Source organism: Papio anubis, chromosome 4 (genome assembly GCF_008728515.1).
Source record: "Papio anubis isolate 15944 chromosome 4, Panubis1.0, whole genome shotgun sequence".
In the NCBI taxonomy this organism is placed as follows: domain Eukaryota; kingdom Metazoa; phylum Chordata; class Mammalia; order Primates; family Cercopithecidae; genus Papio; species Papio anubis.
This window is the reverse complement of record NC_044979.1, coordinates 21,171,931-21,194,305: the sequence shown is the minus strand read 5'-3', so window position 1 is coordinate 21,194,305 and position 22,375 is coordinate 21,171,931. Positions and strand designations below refer to the sequence as shown.

At 38.1% G+C, this 22,375-nt stretch overlaps 1 protein-coding gene across 12 annotated transcripts in view; it reads right to left on the bottom strand.

The window, feature by feature from the left end:
• Window positions 1–22,375, bottom strand: part of DGKI (diacylglycerol kinase iota) — a 459,603-nt gene that overhangs the window by 64,994 nt on the left and 372,234 nt on the right. For 11 of the 12 annotated variants that reach the window (XM_017957197.3, XM_017957194.3, XM_031665134.1 and 8 more), the window contains 4 exons: window positions 11,279–11,348; window positions 8,636–8,676; window positions 7,639–7,766; window positions 5,220–5,342 (listed from right to left, as the gene is read on the bottom strand). In XM_017957197.3, coding sequence (XP_017812686.1) covers window positions 5,220–5,342; window positions 7,639–7,766; window positions 8,636–8,676; window positions 11,279–11,348 — 362 coding nt within the window. The remainder of the gene's footprint in view (window positions 1–5,219; window positions 5,343–7,638; window positions 7,767–8,635; window positions 8,677–11,278; window positions 11,349–22,375) is intronic. The other variant, XM_031665135.1, reaches the window with a different exon arrangement.

Below are 22,375 nucleotides of genomic sequence, written 5' to 3'. Positions count from 1 at the left end.
TTTACCTGCCTGCTCTTAACCCATCTGACTCAGACTTGAGTCAGTCCTTTTCTCACAGAAAACTGAAGAATAATACATCAGAGTTTTCATTCCATGCCTATTTTCTTATCTCATAGATCCTCAAGTGGCAAAATTCTTCCTTACAACTCAAATAGATTTGATCTGCTAAAATTTAAGTTAATTCCCTCCTTATTAATCTTCTGCCAAATGAAATATAGTCTTGTCACTAATCGTGGTGGTAAAATTAATGATAAGAGCAAATACATTTCCAGAATCATGTAATTTTAAATAGAACTTCCTTGAACCTTGAAAATATTTTTTTTTAACTTAAAGACAAAATCATTATGGTCCTAGCAGTAATAATGTCAGTCAACCACTTCTCACCAATTCATTTCAAAATTGGTTCTCAAATATTCGTTATTATGTTCACAGGTTTTGAAGACACTGTACACATTATGTATCCTACTTTGGAATTACAGTCTTTCCTATAGGACCTGCATATAAGTAGGCATATGTATATCTTTCTTAAAATTATAATGTTTCTAAATGGAAACAGTCCATAAAAATGCAACCAGTTCCAGTAGTGATAGAAATCTAATTCATCCTCTTTTTATTAATTGCCTCTCACTCTGCCTGAGAAAAAGGGAGGTTGATGGATCTAAGGGACGATTTTAAAGTTTAAAACCATGGGAAAATGCTGAGAAGATCCAACAGAGCCAGGTCAGTTGCAATTTGGAGGGGAAAGGGCTGCTTGGCACAGAAATGCCCTGAGTGACTTGGAAAGCATTGTGGGTATATGGGGAAAGCACTGTGGGTATATTTCTGTTTTCATTACTTTTTTCTTTTAAATCAGACTTCTCAGAATTTTGTCTTATTTATCTTTTCAAAGAATTATTTATTTATTTATTTTGTATTACTTTTTTTTTTTTTTTTTTTTTTTGAGATAAGAGTCTCACTCTGTCGCCCAGGCTGGAGTGCAGTGGCGCGATCTCGGCTCACTGCAAGCTCCGCCTCCCAGGTTCATGCCATTCTCCTGCCTCAGCCTCCCAAGTAGCTGGGACTACAGGTGCCCGCCACCATGCCTGGCTACTTTGTATTTTTAGTAGAGACGGGGTTTCACCGTGTTAGCCAGGATGGTCTCCATCTCCTGAACTTGTGATCCGCCCGCCTCGGCCTCCCAAAGTGCTGGGATTACAGGCGTGAACCACCGCACCTGGCCAAAAATTTTATTTTCGGTTCATCATCTGTCTGCTTTATTCTCCTTGTCACTGATTTCTCTTGTTATCTTTTTTTTTCTCCCCTCTCATTTCTTTACGCTGGGATTCTTTTTCCAATTTATCAAATTGAATGCTTTGCTTATTTGCACACAATCATTTTTCCCTTGATAAATGAATTTACAGTCCTAAATCGTTCTACGAATACCACGTTAGCAGTGTCTTGAAAACACTAATAAGTAGCATTTTCAGTTCTAAGAATTGAAAGTTTCTCTTTTGATTTCTTTTTATGTAGTGAGTTATTTGGCACTGTCAACAGGGTGTTAAAATTGAACCTTTCCTATCTCCCAAGTTGACTGGGGCCTTAAAGCTTAAAGCAACAGATGCTGATCATACCTAGATTATTACAACAAGTGTTCAGGGCCGTTTCAATTACTCATAAATACTCTAACTGGGAAGGTAAATGTTGCAATATCGAGGAAGCTGAAACTGCATATATATTCTGCAACACAGAAGAGCAGAGGAAGTTTGCTGCATTTTTAAAAATAATAGAATATTAGAAATCAATATCGAAATGGAGAAATAATTTATAGCATAGGTATGATGCAATATTCTATAATAAAAATTATTAAAAACCCACATCTATCAATATGAATGAATTTCAAAAACACAATGCTGAGTGAAATGGCAAGTTCCAAAATATATGCATTATATAACACAGGCGAAAACAAAAATACAAGTTGAGTATCCCTTCTCCAAACAGCTTGGGACCAGAAGTGTCTCCGATTTTTATTTTCTTAGGATTTTGGAATACTTGCATTATACTCACCAGCTGAGCATCCCAAATGCAAATATCTGAAATCCAAAATGTTCCAATAAGCACTTCCTTTGAGCATCACGTCAGCACTTTAAAAGTTTTGGATTTTGGAGCATCTCAGATTACAGATTTTCCAATTAGAAAGACTCCAGCTTGTACAAAACAAAACGAAACCATAAAACAATGTTTTTTGTTTGTTTGTTTTTTGTTTTTTGTTTTTTCCCCAAGATGGAGTCTTGCTTGTTGCCCAGGCTGGAGTGCAGTGGCACTATCTCAGCTCATGGCTAGCTCCGCCTCCCAGGTTCACGCCATTCTCCTGCCTCAGCCTCCCAAGTAGCTGGGACTACAGGCGCCCACCACCACGCCCGGCTAATTTTTTGTATTTTTAGTAGAGACGGGGTTTCACCATGTTAGTCAGGATGGTCTTGATCTCCTGACCTCGTGATCCGCCCGCCTTGGCCTCCCAATGTGCTGGGATTACAGGTGTGAGCCACCGCGCCCAGCCTAAAACAATATTTTTTCCACTACTTTATGTTGTTTATGGCTTGAAAGAAAGACATAATGCAAAAATAGAAAAACAATGACATAATAAATCAAGGTGGTTAGTACATGATGGCCTTCTATATAATTTTTATGCTCATTTTGATTAGAACATAGTTTATATATATTTAATAATTTTAAACTGAAGTTTGCCACCATTATATTTTGTTTCAATCTCTTCTTTTAAAGAAAAAATGCTTAAAAATCAATTCTCAGCCATATTTACTTCTGGGTAAGTTTGCAGTTGTATATTTAATGTGCATGCATAGTACCCCTATATTGTAGAATTTTTCACTTTACAAATGTAAAAGAGAAATAGAAACCAAAGTAAACCTCTGTGGCTCTGGTATGCTGACTTTGTATGGTCCCTTTGGGAAGATAGTGTAGGACAACGGAAAAAGCATGGAGTCAGAAGTCAAACCGACCTCAGGTCAAACCACACTTGTCATCTGAAGTGACCTAAGATAAATATTTTACCCTCTAGGAGCCTCAGTTTACTTATCTGTTAAGCAACAGCTAAATTTCAAAATTGTTGAAAGATTATTTAACTACGATACAAAGCAAGTGGGAAGTATTCCATCAATACTAGTTATTACTAACATTGTTAGTTATTTCCACAACTGCAATTATACCTATTTGTGTCAGAGATGATGTCTGAAGGAAATAAAAAGATATTCTAAGAAATAAATGGACATAATAAGTTTAATAACTAAAGAATTAATTAAAAAGTTGAGGTAAGGCATCTAGTTTAGTTTTATTTTTAAGTGATTTAACACAATTTTAATATGCTTGTGTCGTTTACGAGGCAGGAATTCACACTGAACCTAGTGGAGATGACTTGTCTTTGTTGCATGATGTCTGGAGATTCAGTTGGAGAAGCCTATAGGCTAGGAGAGAATGTTTGAATGTCCCTTTGCTTGTTTTCAAAGTAATTTTTCAGGTGTTTTTTTTTTTAAGTGTCTACTACTCTAGGGCATTTTAGAATTAAAGTAGTATAAATGACTGTGAAAACTTATAACTGTCAATTGAAGATCAACCAAAAATTAAGAGAAATCCCTAAAAGGATAATATAACTCAAACAAACAGAAAGAGTTGATTTTGACATCTGGTTTTAAGAACCTGGCTATTATGTAAAGTAGCAAATTTATTTGTGATTCGTGGGAAGAATATTTACTATCTTATATATAATTATGTTATTTATCATGATATGTACATCAGTATGTTACATATAGAAAAATCAGGACCTAGAAAACTAGATTGAGCTCATATTTGCTTTGTGGAAACAGACTATATACATGTACAACTAAAATACTCATCTGGTTTGTCTAGGCTTAATTTTATTTCTGTAGCTAATTAAAACTCTAATTTTCCAATAAGTCTGCCCACAGATAAATGGTCACTTTTTTAGCCATCCGTGGGTGGCTGACTCACCCTGGTTCGCAAGCCTCAATTCTGTATAAAAAGGAAATGGAAAAACATCCTGAATTGTAAGCAATCAAAATGCCATCAGAAACTAACAACACAGTTTAATTAAAAAGAAAAATCCATAGTAATTCATTTTTGTTCCTTTCCCCTCTTCACACAAGAAAATAAGAAGTAATACAGAGAAGCAATTAAAATGTAGTCTCCTTTTGCCCTCAGGGTGTGTGCCTCGAAACTTTGCCAATGAAATAATTAGCTCCAAATTTCTCATTTTTTTCCCCCTTCGTAATATTGAAATTGCTTCTGGTCTTCCTTCAGAAACAAAGCACTTCCTTTGCCTCTTTAGTTAACCCTAGACTTCTAAGAATCTTTAGTAATCTCATTATTCTATCAAAAGGCTAAGGCTGTGTGGTTACAAGGCCATTGTCACTATTTGATTAAGATCCCAGGTAAACTGAAAACCAGTCTAATTTCATGAACACACTGGATTTGTATAACCTCTGAGATGGACTGATTGGCCTGAAATTAAAGTGTAGGAGCTCATGAATGTATCTGTCACCAGGAAAGATGATAGGAAGGTGGATTCACTGAGCACGAAGGCATCAACACTGCTGTGGAACTTCAGCATGCATTCTACACTCTCACCATGATCAGACCTCAGAAGAAAGCACATGTACTGTTCTGATCTACGAACAAATGCTTTACTGCTTACCCACAGAGACTGCAATCACAACATGGTCAGCACCCAGCTTTAGCCAACAAAACCACGTAGCAATATTGGGTAGAGCACAAGTGCACAGGCTCAGGACTGAGGACCAATGACACAGCAAGATAACGTGTTCACAAATGAAAAACCACGTGTCACTTTCAAGCTACTCATGATCACTCTCATGCATGTCTTTATGATGTGGCAAACAGGGATGTCTGATAAACGCTAGACTCCAGTAAAGAAGACCCTGGTGAGGTTTAAAGTATGGGGAGGTCCACATGCAAAGGGTTCAAGGTGGCTCAGGAGCAAGAGAAATGGAAGGTGGAGCTCCAGGAAGAGTTTGTGGTAGATAAAAGTGAGCAAGTTGCATGGAATGTCAAACACAGAGTAGCACCTGCATGAGACAGCCTGAACGCCATTGAAAAGAGAATCCTGCCCATTGGTGCACAGCCCACAGTACATCCTCTCCCAGCAATCACAGTGGCACAGAGGAAAAGAACAGCGAGAGGACTCTTACTGTAGCACGCGGGAGTGGCTGAGATCTTTCAGATCTGAGTCCTCATAATAGGGAGCTATCATCCCCAGCCCACTGTCACTCAGCATGCGTTTCCGCAGGGCAGGATTCCACCAGTCTGAGATCCTGAGAGAAAGAAGGGCACCAGACAGTTAAGCATTCAAAGTCAGCCACGTGACTTCATCTCCACTTTCTGAAGATGAATCTTGCCTGTAAATGTGGGAGGCAAAATTCATCTTTATGGAATGTTTACCAGATACTACATATTTATTATTTCATTCACTTATCTCAACAATCATGAACTATTTGTATGATTCTGTCCCCTTTACAGATGAGAAAACTGATTTTCAAGATTAAGTCATTTTAAATGTGACATGAATAAGAAGTAATAGACCTAGTGTGGAAATGCAGATTAGAAAATAACAAAGTCCATCCTGTTTCACTGCTTCCCTGATCCTGGTTTAGTTCTGGGGAGGCAACTGGCGAGAAATAAGAAAGGCACTGATTCAAGTCCTGGTGGATTTTCAGGCTCCTTTATTTTTGGAGCTAGAGCTAACAGAGGTCTAGCCAGGCCAAAGCAATTCCTTTTGGCCATTATTTGACATGAAGAAAACGACCATACAAAAAATTAGCCGGGCATGGTGGTGGGCACCTGTAGTCCCAGCTACCCGGGAGGCTCAGGCAGGAGAATGGCATGAACCCAGGAGGCGGAGCTTGCAGTGAGCCGAGATTGCGCCACTGCACTCTAGCCTGGGCGACAGAGCGAGACTCCGTCTCAAAAAAAAAAAAAAAAAAAGAAAGAAAACGAAAAAGAAAAAGAGAATGACCAAGTGAGTAAAGACCAGGGAAATTCGGCAGAATGGACTTTCTCCTTACTAGATCAAGAGCCAGAGGCCAGGTTAGGTGGGCTAACCTGGCTCTAGCACCTGCTGCTTCTGCAGTAGGATAGAACATTCTACCTTCTTTCCCCACTACTGATGGGTCTGACGCATGGATGTGCCCTGCGAAGGTGGCCTTCCCCACCACCTTTGGGGCTCCCAGGGGTGCATCAGGCTACCCCTTGTGCCTGTCAGCCTTCCCTCATGCTCTGACATCGCGGCTCTAGCTTCCTGAGAACAGCTTTCTATCTGTTCTACACAGCCACTTGTGGCCTCTCTTGTCTCCCCCCAGACTTGGTACCTACTGGACATCAACTGCCCTTGGCAGAGTGAGAAACCACTCACAAATAGCAGCAGTGAAGCAAAAAAGTGAAAAAAAAGTAAATCAAGTGACAAGGGGAAAACAGGGATGAAGATGACATTGCAGTTGTGCTAGCCTAGTGGCCTGTTTATTCATACTGTATGAGGATGTGTATACCATTTGCATTAACTATTTGGGTACATTGTGTATGGTTTCTAGAGCAATTCTTATTTCAATAATTCAGGCCCCATAGACCAGTAAAACACTAAATTTCACAAGGGCAGATATTCTTATCTGTTTTTATTTTTGTACTGTTATTCCCCAAGTGCTGACACTAAGACCTGGCACACAAAATTCTCTAAATAAATAGTTTTGAATTACTGAAATAACTTAGAAATATTAATTATGTTTTGGTGGTGGAAGATGGTCATTAAATGCATGGGCTCTGGCATCAGGCAGCCCAGGACTGTATCTCATTTTTTCTACTTATTTTCTGTGAAATACTAGGCAAGTAACATAACGCTTTAGGTCTCAATTTTTTAATCTATGAATTAAGAATAACTGTTCCAAATTTTCAAGGTCACTGTGGAATGATGATGATGATGATGATGATTATAACATTCTATTTAATGCGTGTTTTAAAAATGCCAGGAATGACTTTAAGTGCTTTATCTGTATCAATTCTTTTAATCACCAAACAATTCTCTGAGTGAGGATTATTATTATTTGTATTTTACAGATGAGAAAATAAGCACAGAGCACTTAAGATGATTAAGTCACTATGAAGTGGTGGTAGAAATAGAAGAGAGACACAGGACAGAGCTCCTAAAAAGTGCTTGGTACATCATAGTTACTATACAATCTACATGTCTCCAGCAGCCTGGAAATAGCAAAGAGGAGGAAGAGGAGAAAAACTGTCAAATCACCTGTGTCAATTTTTAATGTAGATAACAGAGTTACTACAAATGTGTAAGCACAAACACAAGTACTAGTGTTTTCTAGGTTTGTTAGGAAGAGTTGCTGTGATGGAGAAAGAAGGCTTGGACATGGTGCAAATCTGGTTTTGTGTTTCTACATGGCCATTCATAAGACAGACTTATAATAACCACTCTAAGGAAATCCAACAAGAAAATCTACATTTCAAAATCATTTGATGTCATTAGAATGATATCAAGTTCAAAGGCGAACCAGACATGGATGTCACCCTGAGGCCAGCCTCACAGGCAAGGAGAGGCACACTCACCCCGAGGCTTGCTCCACCACCAGGTCAGGCATGCCCGGAGGTGTCCCCGCTGGCTGTGACACCACCATATCTGGGTCCAGAATAAAAATCTCATCTTGGGAAATCTCCATCACAAAGTGCAAATGTTCCTAAGGAAGAACAAGAAGTCTGTTGCATGAAGAATAACAAAACAAGTATTCTTGATCTCGAGGAATAATGAAATTCTCCAACATGTCAAAGGATCACAGTGTGTTGTCAGAGCTTGATCAGTTGGTGATCCTCCCCAAAGCTGCGCTATGGCAGGCAGTGGGAGATGGGGAGAGATGAATCCCCTTGGTTCAGGATTTCCAATTAATCAGGATTTTTTTTGGGAAATCTAGAAATGGTCTTGCCTCATCTTCCCAAATACTATTAGAGAAGTGACACCCACATACCATTGACCCAGTGAGAGTGTATGATAGCCTGGACTTCCACCCCATCATCTGGTCAAAGCTAAGCAGCATGGTTAACATCTTTATCATTAGGTTCAATACTGTACATGTTTTTTCTAGGATAATTCAGATAATGGGAGGACTTCTTAACTTGGGCAAAACCATATTTTTTTTCTCATCGCTGACCTCTAGGGATTGGCGAACTGAAACTAAGTAGTCTAGTTATATACTTGGGACCTCAAACTTGGTAAACAGAAATGAGCTTAAAAAGACATACAAAATTTGGCTAAGAAGGAGTAAAAATATCTTTGTGAATGAAAATTTGCAGTATAGGCTGGTGATAATGTCTACAAGTCAACTTATTTCCTGTACTCATTTGCAAGATCAAGCCATATCATCTTGAGTCCATAAATCATAAAACATGTGAAGATAAATAAAAGATTCATAGCTTAGGTTATGAACACCATTCCAAAATTTGTAAGTGTCTCAGTGTGTTTTGTTAGAAAAATTTATGAGATTAGCTACCAATAAAGTACATTAACTTGAGAATTTTTCACTTTTACAAGCAGGTTGGAAAAAAAACTTACCTGAGATCTGTCTATTCGATAAAAGCGATCAGCAGAAGTTGCTAGGGGGAAAAAAAATGCAGATGGCATTCAGAATGTTCTGTAATCTGGCATCAAATTTATAACCTTCTCTTCAACTATGCTGGTCAAAACCCCTACATGATGGTCGTGCTAGTCTCCTGGCCAGTCCCTAAATCTATTAAGAAAACTTCAGCACTTCCATGCCTCTGCCAGTGCTATCCTAAGGCTTAGAAAGCCCTGGCCATTGCCTCTGCCATCTAAATCATACTTGTCTTTAAAGAACCAGCTCAAATGCTTCTGTAAAACCTTTCTCAGTCCCAACCTCCCTACCCCAGACAGAATGTATTGACCCTGCCTCCATGCACATTTACATTTTTTAAAACTTCTTATACAGACTATCTTCACAGATAACCATGAGACTAAGAGACCTTGCCTCTTTAAAAATCTGTTTCATTTAATCTTTTATGCCGCCTGAAATTAGCACAGGATCTTAAAGAAAGTCAGGAATTGCTATGTATTTATTAAGTAAATAAAGCTAGAAAAAGCTACGGTTACGTAGACTTCTGAGGGAAGTGACTGCCCATTTTGGAAAACGGCTTGAAGATTCAGGCCAGGGACCATATGTGGTCTTAAATGAATCATTTCACTTTCAACCTGCATCCTTAGAGCCATGTCTGAAGGAAGCCAAAACAGCAAAAAAAATTACTTAAGCATTCTCTAAAAGAGATTGAGCTGCATCTATGGTACGAGAAAAAAAAAACCTAAATTAGAAATTTTGGGTTTCTAGAAATTATTTTAAATATTCTTAATATTAGAAAGAACTATCAGCTGCATTTCGGGAAGCTCAGGTGGGAGAACTGCTTGAAGCCAGGAGTCTCAGACCAGCCTGGGCAACAAAGCAAGACTTCATCTCTACAAAAACAATTTTGTTTTAATTAGCTGGGGATAGTGGCATGCCCCTGTGGTCCCAGGTACTTGGGAGGCTGAGGTGGGAGCATTGCCTGAGCCCAGCAGTTCAAGGTTTCAGTGAACCATGATCATGCCACTGCACTCCAGCCTGGGCAACAGAGTAAGACTCCCATCTCAAAAAAAAAAAAAAAAAAAAAAAATCAAACCAAAAATGACGTGCTTCTCACTTACATCTATCTAACAAAACCCAAATATTATAAATAGATTTTCTACAAAACAAACAGCACAAGAAAGAAAAACTCAAAATGCTAGTAATTATTTTAAATTCACAAACACTTAATGAGTAGCTTCTCTCCAAAGGGGACTGAACTAAGAAACCAGCCAATCATCGTCCCTGCTCTCTAAAATCTAAGAATAGAATAAAATCTGCCTTGGAGAAATTCACTCTATTTTGTTCTTTTAAACCATGACTGCAATTACCTTTCAAAGGTTTTTTAAATAAACCTATGGAGTGAAACTACATCTGGGTTAAGACTGTTAGCCACAACAGTTGTAGTTTTATCTAAGACTTTAGATAGAACATAACATAAATATTTTCATAATTTTCTGAAATACATGTTGTTCCTCTGCAAATTCAGGAATGACAAATGATTATGTTTCTCATTGCTATGGAATAAAGAAGCTGGAGGAAAGTCCTCAGAGGCAGCTGACGAGACATTAACAAAAACTTGCATCATGATTTATGTGGGTTAGATCTCATATAAATACAAGTGGCCATCTTCATAACACTAGAAAAATATGCCTATGGCATTTAAAGTGTTCTGTGATCTGGCACCAAAGTTATAACCTTCTCTTCCACTATGCCAGTTAAAAACCCTTACATTCCAGTCATGCTAGGCTACTGGACAGTCCTTAAATCTTAATAGATCTCTGCTGCTGCCATCCTAACGCTTGCTCATACACTCACAAATCCTGTCATACTCATATTCACGTTTATATCCTCTCAGATGCTCACCCAGATAAACAAAAACGAGGTCTACAATGAAAACCGTGTCTCCATATGAACAAGAGAGAGAATGAGTAGTAGATACACTGGGTAGTATGTAAGCATGAATATACAGAGGTGAGAAGGTATGCAATATGGGTAATTGGATAGAAATGTAATATCAGGCAACATCTAGGAGACAGATATTTGAGATAAAAACAGACTCATTAAACAACCATAAAATAACTAACATGTTATGCATGCAATATGTCATGCTGATCCAAGCAGATGTGAATGCAACTGAATTTTTCAACCTTTCTCCAGAAATGTATACATCATACTGCAATAATGGTCTCACAAAAATAATATGAATGTTCCATAAGATGCAAACAACATATAAATTAGTATCCATCCTGTGCTTATAGAATCCAGCTACTGGTCTGAATTAATTTAAGGCAGGCAGTCAAGTTTTAAGAAACGAGGGCTGATGAAAAGGAAACATCAGCCTGAGCAACTTGATGCTGAGTTCAGCCAGAGTTAACCAAGCTGTGTTGAGGGAAATGACTTCAGGAAAGGACAGGGCAACATTAGTAGGTCCACATTGTTCCGCACGCAAAAACCAGCCATGTGGAGTGACAAGAAAGCTTTCTGAATAATCTTTTGGAAAACTAGAGTCCCCCCTATCAATTGATGCTTTGCTCTTCAACTTCCCCAACTCCCATGATACCCACAAGAAATGCAGAACTCACCATCTAGGAAGCACCACCGAGGGGAGAGCCTCTGTGCTGAGAGAGCCCTGGGGAAGGAGGTTTCATGGTCCTGGAAAGAGACACACACATTCTAGTGGCTCCATTTCAATAACCTGATTGGCTTCCCTCACTCAGCATTCTGCCATCCTTTCCTACACAAAGCACTGGTGAGAAGACCAAATCACATTTTGTTTTCTCTAGGAACAGAAAGAAGGGCTCTGCTTTGAAATTCTTTCACATAGAAATTTTAAAAATAACTCCCTCATAAAATTACCAGGAGGTTTTCAATTATTCCATTAAATATTTTCTATTATTCCATTAAACATAAATAATCTATTTTAGGACATTTACTTCTTATGAGAATTTCTTTCTTTCCCTTTGTGAAGCCAAGGAACGAGTGACAGCTGGCTGTCATTGACACCTAGGTCTAAGGCACTGGCACAGAATGAGAATGAATCAAACATTATCTACTGGCCACATGGGACATACAGTACGTGAGAAAAAGCAGCAGCGATCCATACACAGGGGCTGTTCATCTACATGGAAACAAAATCAACCTCGCACCTTGAGGTCATCTCTAACCTCAGCCTTCTCCACTGAACCCAATTACAGAGGAGTAGACAAGGAAGAAAAGTAGTGCCAGGTTAACTCATGACAAAATCACTCTGTCCAAGACTCACCCAAACTGCAACGTGCTCATTCACCAGAGCATTTTCTAGGCGTCTCACGTCTGTGACCTCCCAATTACCCCTCCCTATTTAACATCAAGTCTGCCTGACATAACTGCCATCATTCTTTCCTCTGGGTTTGGATAAAAATATGTCTTTTCTCTTCAAAGCCAATCACTTAATTTAGACTCTAGACTATCTTTCTTTCTCCTTTGAACTTTATTTCTGTAGCATTATTAAAATCCACTCAATTCTTCTGCTCTCAATAGTTCCCTCTCTTCCAAAATAAATTCCCCTCAGTTGATCTTGTTACATCTATTTTTTATTGCTATCTTATTTATATTTTATTTTTTGAGACAGGGTCTCACTCTGTCTTCCAGGCTGGAGTGCAGTGGTGTGATCATGGCAGTGCAGTGGTGTGACCATGGCTCACCATAGCCTTGGTTTCCTGGCCTCAGGTGATCCTCCAGCCTCAGGCTCCCAAGTAGCTGAAACTGAAGTTGATGTATCTTTTGAAAATCTTCTTAAACTCTCCTTTCTTGCCCTTCCAAACTTCTGAAGCTTATGTTTATTATCTCCTGCTCCAAGTCTCACTTACACGCCTCAGACATGACCTCTAGAAGCCTGGCCTCTGGCCTCTGACCTCCCGGGCTTCGAAAAACTGCCCTTCCAACAGATTGCCACGACTGGCTTGCTTCCCTGATTTACTACCATTCTCAGTTCCCAAACTTCCTTGAAGTCTCAGAAGCTTTTATTTCTTATAAAGAATTAAGGCTATATCCACGAAACAGAAGAGAGAACTGGCAGATTGAAAACTGAAAGGATTTTCTCTTTCGGATTCCAAACTTTTAAAAATTAAACATTTTCTCTACTAAGAGAAGCCTGCCAATGATAACCGGGGAGGAAGGAGAGCACCTTCTAGTTTACAACACGTGATTTGGAGCATTCTAGCCCTGGTTTGCAGTGGAATTGAAATCACTGACAGAAATGGGACAAATGAGGGAGGCCAGGTCTCTGAGGGGAAGACACTGGGAGTCTGGCCCTTATTAGGGATTTGAAATGTTCAAATGTAGGGAGCAACACTGAGGTACGACTGTGCAGGCAGCAATAAAGACGTGGCAGCTGAAGCTGCAGGCGTGGATGATCTTGTGTGTACAGAGGGGACAGGAGAAGAAAACAGGAATAACATAGAAGAAGTAATAAGGACCCAATCAGAGGTTGTACTGACTTTCTTGGTAGTTACTCAACACTCCCTGCTGCCCTGCTTGATCCTCAAATAAAGCCTGGGCTTAAATCACTTGTTCTCAAAGTGTGCATCAGCTGGAAACTTGTCAGAAGCACAAATTTCCGGGGCCCATCCCAGGTCTACGGAAGCACTATGGGTGGAGCCCAGCAATGTGTTTTAACAAGCCTTTCAGATGAGTCTGAGGATGTATGTGAAAGAACCTAACATTACCAAACAAAAGAGAGGTATCTTAGTAAACTAGAAACCTTGAGTGTATGGAGTTTTACTCTAAATGAATTCCTTGAATTAAATAATTGATAGAGGAAAAACTGGTCTCATTCAGGAATGCTACCAAAATCTGTATTTATAAATATAAAATATATCCATATAGCTATGGATACAGAGATACTATATAATATATATAGAAAAAATATATGTTACATATAGTCTCTCTCTCACTCTATTTTATATATATATATATTCTATATATATGTGTATATATATTCCTCTTTTTTGAACTGAATTTTCATCCTGATTGTTGAGCTAAATGAAATCTTGACATGTGCTTAGTAACTATTTATATGAGAATTATGTGTAACATTTTGAGAATTATATTTTGACACGTGTGACATCTTGTTTTAAAGGAACTTAAGGTACTTAAGGCATTTTTGTAAAACAGATAAAGCTGCTGATGTCTCTCAGTTGGGTGAGAAATGTAATTATCGACCAATAAATTTGGAAGTGATTCAAAATATTTAGTGGCAACTATGAAAGCTAATAAATAAAGAGATTAAACAGAAACAGGATTATCTTCTCTATGAATAAAGGAGCTAAAACACAAGGACCCTTTCTGCATTTTGATGTTGAATATGCTGCAGAGGACACTATAAAAACATATCCTAATTTCCCTAGGTAAAAATCATACAGGAATGCCTGATTTATCATTTTAAAAACCTAAGGATCCATCACACTATCTCTAGGCTATTCTAACTACAGAAAATTGGATGTTATTTAGTCTAGGTTAATAAAATCCAGATTGAGGCACGGCCTCAGCAACATGACTACCACAGGTTGGTAAGGAAATACAGATGGTGTGTATCTTTTTATGTGCAGGTGGCTGTGTGTCTGGAGAGTTTTATGCCCATGCCTGACTTTATTAATGTAGTTCGCTTTTGTTCACTTATTTACTCAACATTTTGATCCATGGATGGAAACTGCAAAAATGTTTGACCTACAGAAACATCTGATATAACTCAATGTTCTTAAAGAGGTTTTGTCTAATGATAACATTATAATTTTGTTTGGTGAAAACACATTGGTCGCCATAAAGCTCTTTAAAATACTTTAATGGGTCCTCAAACAGGTTCAACAATTCTTGAACTCTCCAAAATTGTACACTAGACTTGGTATGTCTGTGGGTATGTTCATTTTCCTGGACAGAAAAACCACTGCTTTCTAGATTATCAAAGTGATCTGAGATTCCCAAAATGCTAAAAAAATATAAAAAAAAAATAAAAAAAAATAAGCTATTAATTTAAAGAGTTAAAAATTTAGGTCAGAGGTAATTCAACAAAATAAGAAGATACTGATCAGTAAAATGCCTTATGAGAATAGGAATCACCGATTCAAAGTTACTGGTAATTGTAATACCAAAACAACAAACAACAAAAGCTCTCTGAGCTTGTAGCTATTCTCCTAGTAGCGGACTGAAACTAGGTCAATTTCTACATGGAAGAACTCAACTTTTTGCTTATTTCCATCCATGGGCTCTCCCAAGTGTTTGTTTTCAGTGCCTTAGGTTCTTCTACTTATGTTCGTTTTTATAAACAGACAGAGGAAAAATGTATTTATATTTGCCATTGGATGGTATTAATAACTGAAGTTAAACAATACATCATTAATTAAATCTGATTTTAAAAGACAATGTTACTTAAAATAATTGGATACTTTCCTGGTGACCTGAAGATTAAACTGCAATTTTGGGAGTTGTTAGAAAAGCAAAAGTAGAGCTCTAACTTCTCCGAAATGCTTCCCTGAAATAGATTTGCACCCTCTTTCAACTTTTTTGAAGCTCTTTCCACCTTGTTCGTTTAAAAAAAGTGAGTTCTTAAAGAAAAGCTACTCACATAATAGGTCCTATGTTAAAAGTCATTTGAATTCCACTGAAAAACTGTAATTACTATCTGGGTAGATTCATAATGCAATTAAACTACTTATTTAAAAATTCTACATATATAAAATGTACAAAAGCATCAAGTCTCAAAAAAATTTGCTCTTGAATCTAGTCCATGTACATATCTATGCAGATGAAAATGCTTCACCTACATTGGGACACTAGAAATTGGAGATTTTTTTGAAGTCAGTGTTAAAATGATGTTCCAATGTAGCAGATTGACAATATGAAAAATATACCTACAAAATATGCCAGCAATCTGTAAAATAAGAAACAAGAAAATCCAGGTATGAAGCACAAATGGGTGCTGAAAATATATCTCAAAGATCCGAGAGAGAATAGGAGGTGAAGAGCAGGCTAGGGACAGAAAAGTTGGTGGTGGTTGAGGTGGCGGTGGTGGATGTTGGATTTCACTTGAGTTGAAAAACAGAGCAAAAAGATAGTGAGAAAGTCTGCTTCGCAAAACTGAAATTTTTGTAGGATGTGATCATCATTATCACAGACAAGCTAAGAATTGAGATGCCAAAAAATGTTCCTGTCCTTGAGGTGTTAAAATATCGTAGGGGAGACAGATCTGATGAATGAGATGGAAAAACAAGGCGAGAGATTGTATGTGATCCAGCCCCAATTAAGCAGCAAGCCCAGAGGCGGCGGAAGGCTGATGGGAAGCGCACCAGCTTTGAGAGGCACGACAATCCTGGCGCCCGACTCTCACCCGCTACTCGCTGTGAGAGTTTAGGATAATTTCTTATCCAGTTCCTTGAATACCTCATTTTAAAATGGCTACAATAATATCTAACATAAGGGTTCTTTTGAGGAATTAATGACACATAAAATGCTTAACCCATTAGCGGAAACATGTTTATGTGCAGATAGAATTATCCGAGAGATAATTATATCTCATGCTAGGCAGCTGAGACATTATTTTACCAAAACAATTCTGCCCTTAGTCATACGAGGGTCTCATGGGACACAGGCCACATTTCAGACCAGGTCATTTAGATGGTGCTACCCCTAACACAACACTATGTATCCATAAATACATTTGCACTCAGATTCTGAGTTTTAGAGAAAAGAAATAAACAGGGCAAATTTGTATGAGTGAACACAAAACAGGGTGGCTTTTAACAAAGGCTGAAATCACACCATTTGTTGGTTTGATGCTTATAGGGCTTGTCTTAATCAGCAATCCAGTGCCTCTGTTCACAATATTAGATGTTATATAATTGTCTTAAATACAGGATATTGTCTTCAAGGCTGAATGTCTTCTATCACCAACAGGCATACATTTCAGAACATTTTATTTTACTGATGTCTCCCTTCCCCATTCAAGAGTAACTGCTTACTTGGTATTACCCTAGTTTCACCAAAATTAACTTATCACTTGCTAATTTGGGCCGTCATTTGTCACAAAACTATACATTATTCTTATTCCTGTGATACAATTGTGATCAACCTTTTCAATGCATGTTTATTAAAGCCAATGAAATGCAAGGCATGTGACTGGAAGGTCACAAAGAACAAAGCGTGGACCACGTCTTTAAAGGGTGGCTACTACACTAGGAACCAGTCTAGGTGCTCTGCATGCTTCTCTCTGGCTCCAATTCTTGGAGTTACTGTAAGTCTGATTTACCAAGTTTCAACTTCTTTTCCCAAGGGATGACTATTTTAATTATGATTTCAATTTACTTCCTGGTTACTGCCAACAGCCACCAATTTTAGAAAAAGGATTTTGAGCCAGCTTCCAAAAGAATCAGAGTTTGGTAATAAGATAAAAAAAAAAAAAGAAGAAGACAGCAGAAGAAATTCATTGTTGGCAAAGCAAATGGAAGGCTCAGTTCACATTTAAGAAAGCCCTTTCCTTTGAAAGTCTCAAACGTGGGGCTAAAAACCTTTGTTCTGGAGCAATAGTTTACAAAGAGTCCTGGTGCTGATGTATAGCCAAGAAGTGCCAGTAGATACAATCCTGAGTCATCCAACCCAGTTACACAGAGGCCAGCTGTCACTATGTCAAGTAGAACAGGTAGCTCTTGACTCTGGCTGTCCTTCATTCCTTCCTACTCTTAGTCTTCCACCTACAGCTTCTGCCCTGACTCATCTCCACTGTCTAACAGTGAAGGATAAGAAACACTAATCTGGACAAGCTGTCAAAAAAATCACTGAACCACATTTTGGTGATGGTAATTTTCCTTTTTTTTCTTCTTTTTACGGTATGCTCATTTTGTGCTTCTGAGAATTTCATGTAAACATTGCTCTACTTCTGTATTAATGGTGGCTATAGATTAAATAAAGCTTAGCATATTCCATTTTTTATTTCATCTACTGAATATTTTATACTTGACACAATTTCTCTCAGCCACATATGTTACTATCAGAATTCACAATTGGAGTGTTCAAGTCTCACATTATCATCTCCCCTAGTTTTAGGGTTACCTGGACACTGCCACAGAGATAATTTAGAAATATTAGGCTACAGTCTCAATAATAGGTTAGTTTTAACCCAAAATCTTCTATGTATGTGCAGGCTTTCTTCGTTTTGTTATTAAGAAGCCTGCATAATCTAGCTCCTACCTACCTCTCCTGCAATTCACCCCACTATTCTTCCTGAACCTCTTCTCCTACATCTAAGAGCTGACCACAATAAAGAACTTCAGTTGTGAGAGTGTAAGTAAACTACCCAGACATCCCAAGCTATTCAGTGGTGGAGAGTACAGACTTCTTTTACTTCAGAGCTCATGACCTCATGTACAGGGTTTTATAGCTTCTAAAGGAATTATGATTTCAGGTTTTGAAGGATGAGTGAGGTTCGGTATAAATCAAGTTTGAGAGCTCAGAATTTTCTAGACTCAGCTCAAACAAAAGCAGGAAGAAAGCAAACTAGAATGATCTAAATGGATATGAAGACCTCATTCTACTCTAGTCAAAGATCTTCCACAGATTCAACTTTTATTACTTGTCAAACTAAGCCTCCTGTTTCTTACCAGACAGTTTGCTCCTGGTAGCTCAGAGTTCCTGCTCCCACACATTCTTCAGTCTTGCTGTCTTCCCACTTCCCACCACTGTGTTCCCTGCTGCCTAAGTATTCCACAGGAATATGGCAATCAATGGGAACGATAGGCAACTCCAACCCAGACATAGGAACTGAGACTACAACCATGTGAAGAAAAATTCAATTACACATTTTGGGTAACTTTGCTGTATGCGTTATGTAATTTACAAACTTCACACAAATACAGCCAATCTTAGTACGTTTTTAGCATGTGACATATTTTTTATTTCTGTTGTGATTTTATTTTTGAAGTACCATAAAGTTTATTGCAATATTGTTTGCAAACAATGGCAACAATACTACACAACCTAAAAATGTCTATCCATAGAAACAGGGTTAAATAAACACCATGGAATAGAGTGATAATTTTTAAAGACTGAGTTAGAGTTTCACCTATTAGCAAGATGTAATTTCCATGGTACATTACCATTAAAAATAAATTGTGGTATAATATGTATAGTGTGCACATGCAAATTGTAAATACATTTTTATTTTTATTATAATTTTTATTTTTATTTTTTGAGACAAAGTCTCACCCTGTCACCCAGGCAGGAGTGCAATGGTGCAATCTCAGCTCACTGTAACCTCTGCCTCCTGGACTCAAACAATCCTTCCACCTCAGCTCCCAAGTAGCTGGGACTACAGGCACATGCTACAGTGCCCAGCTAATTTTGGGGTTGTTTTTTGTACAGACGGGGTTTCGCCATGTTACCCAGGCTGGTCTCAAACTCCTGGGCTCAAGCGATCTGCCCATGATGGCCTCCCAAAGTGCTGAGATTGCAGGCATGAGCCACTGCACCCAGCTATATTTGCATTTTTAAGCAACAATCCCCACATATGTATTCATGTACATCTATGTGTGGAACTTTATATAAATGTGGGAAAACAAAACTGCACACCATAAAGGTCTACATTGGGCGGCGAGTTAAAAACCAAGCAGAAGTCTAGAATTATGTACAATATCAAAACTACGGTAAACCAAGATTATAAAACCTGGCAGATTGCAGAACACACATAGCTTATAAAAGTCAAGAGATATACCATGAGGACCTTGATATCAGAGAGAAACGCATATTGTATGGGTTAAAAATGGAGCAGGAATAAAGAGAAGCAGAATATCAGACAGGAATTCACAATTTACAGTGAAGGTGTGTAAACTTTTTATGCTCGCACATTCTTACCCTATCATGACCACATAGAAGAATATGTTCTTATGTACACAGGGTACAAATAATTCCTGCATCATGTCTATCTACACACCTTTCTCTTGTACTAAAAAAATAATAATAATGGAAGTGTAACTGAGTGATAGTGATGTTAATAGAGAGGTATTACTGAATTTTCTCTAATTCGTGTTTAAAGTAACTCTCGTTACTAATTCATACAGCTCACATCAGGTAAACACGTTCTCCGTTCTCAGAGGGCCTGGAAGACTAGTAGATTGGGTAGCCCTGGCATTAAGGATTCCTGGATTCAGGGGCATCCTCTGGCCTCTGCAGAAGGGTGAAAAGCAGTGCAATGTGAACCATGAATTAGACTTGGAAGGAAATAGGAAGTAAGAAAAACAAACGGCTCCTTGAAAGAGGGCGAATATTGGTTCCAGGACAGACCTTAGCTTCATGGAAGCTCTAGGTTGGACCCGGCAATGTTCTCATCACTGAACAAGAACATGAATGGTCAGAGTATTTTTGATTTGTGAATGCTGCACATTAAACAAATGTACAGTGACCTATTTTCCAATATAGAGAAAAAATACAATCTTAAAAATATGCATCTTTCAAAAGCATCTGACAGAGTAGATACTTAAGAAATATGATTGTATGAATGCAGTTATATTTCAGAAGACAGTCACATAATTACCTGAGCTGTGCCTCTAACCATCACATCTACAGCCTTCAATGGTAATTTAGAGCCTCTAGTCTCCCCAGTCCTCTCAAATTGCATGATCAAATCAATGATTCATCAAAGAGATAAGATACTTGACTTGTCCATTTTTGGATCTGTTATTTTTCTTCATATAAATGGTGTGATTTAGATGAATGCAACTGTCATTGCTCTGTAATGTAGGCCAAATGACATAACCTTAGATATACCATGCTCCTTTCTATTTTAAATACAATAATCTAAAATTACATGTTCTTTAAATGAATAATATTAGCAAAAACTGCTCATTTCAAAAATCCCTGATACGTGAATCTTCGCTTTTGATATATGTTAATGGAAAATCTGCTTCTTGTGCTAAAAATACAGACACATGCACAAACACAAAACTGACATTCCTCATGTGTATATATTTCTGAAAGCCAACTGGCACAAATTATATAAAATTGATGAGAAAATCATCTGAACCACTATTTGGCATGCATATGCCAAAGTTACCCTTAATTTACATGCAATTGCTCATAGCTGATGCACACATAATTTAATGAAGGCACAGCAGCCCCATCACACACTCGAGTAAGTTTTCCAATTAAGCAATGTTCACCTAGTGTTGAACTATGCCTTCAATGTGAATGAAATTCTTTTTCTTTCATAAAATTGCAAAAGGACATAAACAGAAACAAAAGTTCTATGGCTTGGGAATCCCTGCCTCATTTAATAATGGTCAATGAATAATCACCTTACTTTAAACTTTCTCTTGTTACCCATTCAAACTTCTCATCTGTCTGTCCCAGCATCTCCCATACATCAGCCATCTATCCATTTCTTAACATAATGTTGCATACAAATATGTATGTATGCCTCTAACTAAAGCCCCAAATAGACTTGCTTTGTTTATTTTAATATCTCAAAACCCCTTCACCTCGAACCTACTTTACCACCCATGACTCCTACAGTGGAGGAATACAGAAATGGCATGGCCATTCTTCAACCCAGATTTGGAAGATGAAGAAATAGTGACAGTTGGGTAGAAGATAGAAATAAGCAATATTCTAACATTTTCAAGAGTCCCTTTGTGTGAGAAAGTTCTCCATTAGCAATAATGACAACTCCAGTACTGCCTTCACTCCTCACGGACAACAGACCTGACCCTAGGCAAGTCTTATTTAATTCCTCATTTGACCCATTGCTGACAGCTTTAATCTAGTCCAAAGGAATAGCATTCTCCAAAGTTTCTAGCTGGTCCCATCCTTCTCTCTCAGGCAAGATAAATCAATTCCCAGGAAGACTCTCTAAACCTTGTTCCACTCTATCTATTGAAGGACTCTTCTGGACGCCAGAAAACAAATGGAGGAGGAAGAGATTTCAGAGAAAGGAGAGAGATGAATAAGGACAGCCAGAATAAAGAGAAAGGGGATGAATGAAATATTTATAGGAAAATGCTGTTTGTCCAGAACTAGACACAACTTTCATGGAATACAATACAGACCAGTACTCCAGAAAAGCAGGCATGGAGGAACAAAGGAGATCATAGGAGGAACAAGCAATGTAGACTCCGATCTGACCAAAAGGGTTTTTTTTTTTGTTTTTTTTTTTTTTATGAAAGTGAAAGACGTCTGTACCACCCTGAAGAATGAAAAGGCTTTTCGATAATGTTATCTCTATTTTCAAACATTCCAACCATTCTGGTACTATTTTTAAGTGAATTAATTCTTAGAGAAGGTAATCACCTGGCTGAATCTATTTTTTCACCTACAGGTGAATCCTATGGTATTCACTAAAATCTCAAGTTATAATTCCTACCATTTAATGCCCCATAAAGCACCACCCTGGGAAATGGGGAAACCCGGGGTGTCTACAAAAAACCCTCTAATTGCTCCTAGTTCTCTCTTTATTCTACCGTACTACATCTATAAATGTCTCCTTCTGTTCTCCATCCCTATTTTTTTTTTTTTTTTTTTTTTTTTTTTTGCTCCTCCTCTTTCTTTCTCCTTCCCCTTTCCTCATCTAGGTCTTATACCTATCTGGGGTTGTCATTTATGTACTGAAAACCGCCAGAGTAACTCAGGGTTCCTCAAGCTCTACACTATTGACATTTGGG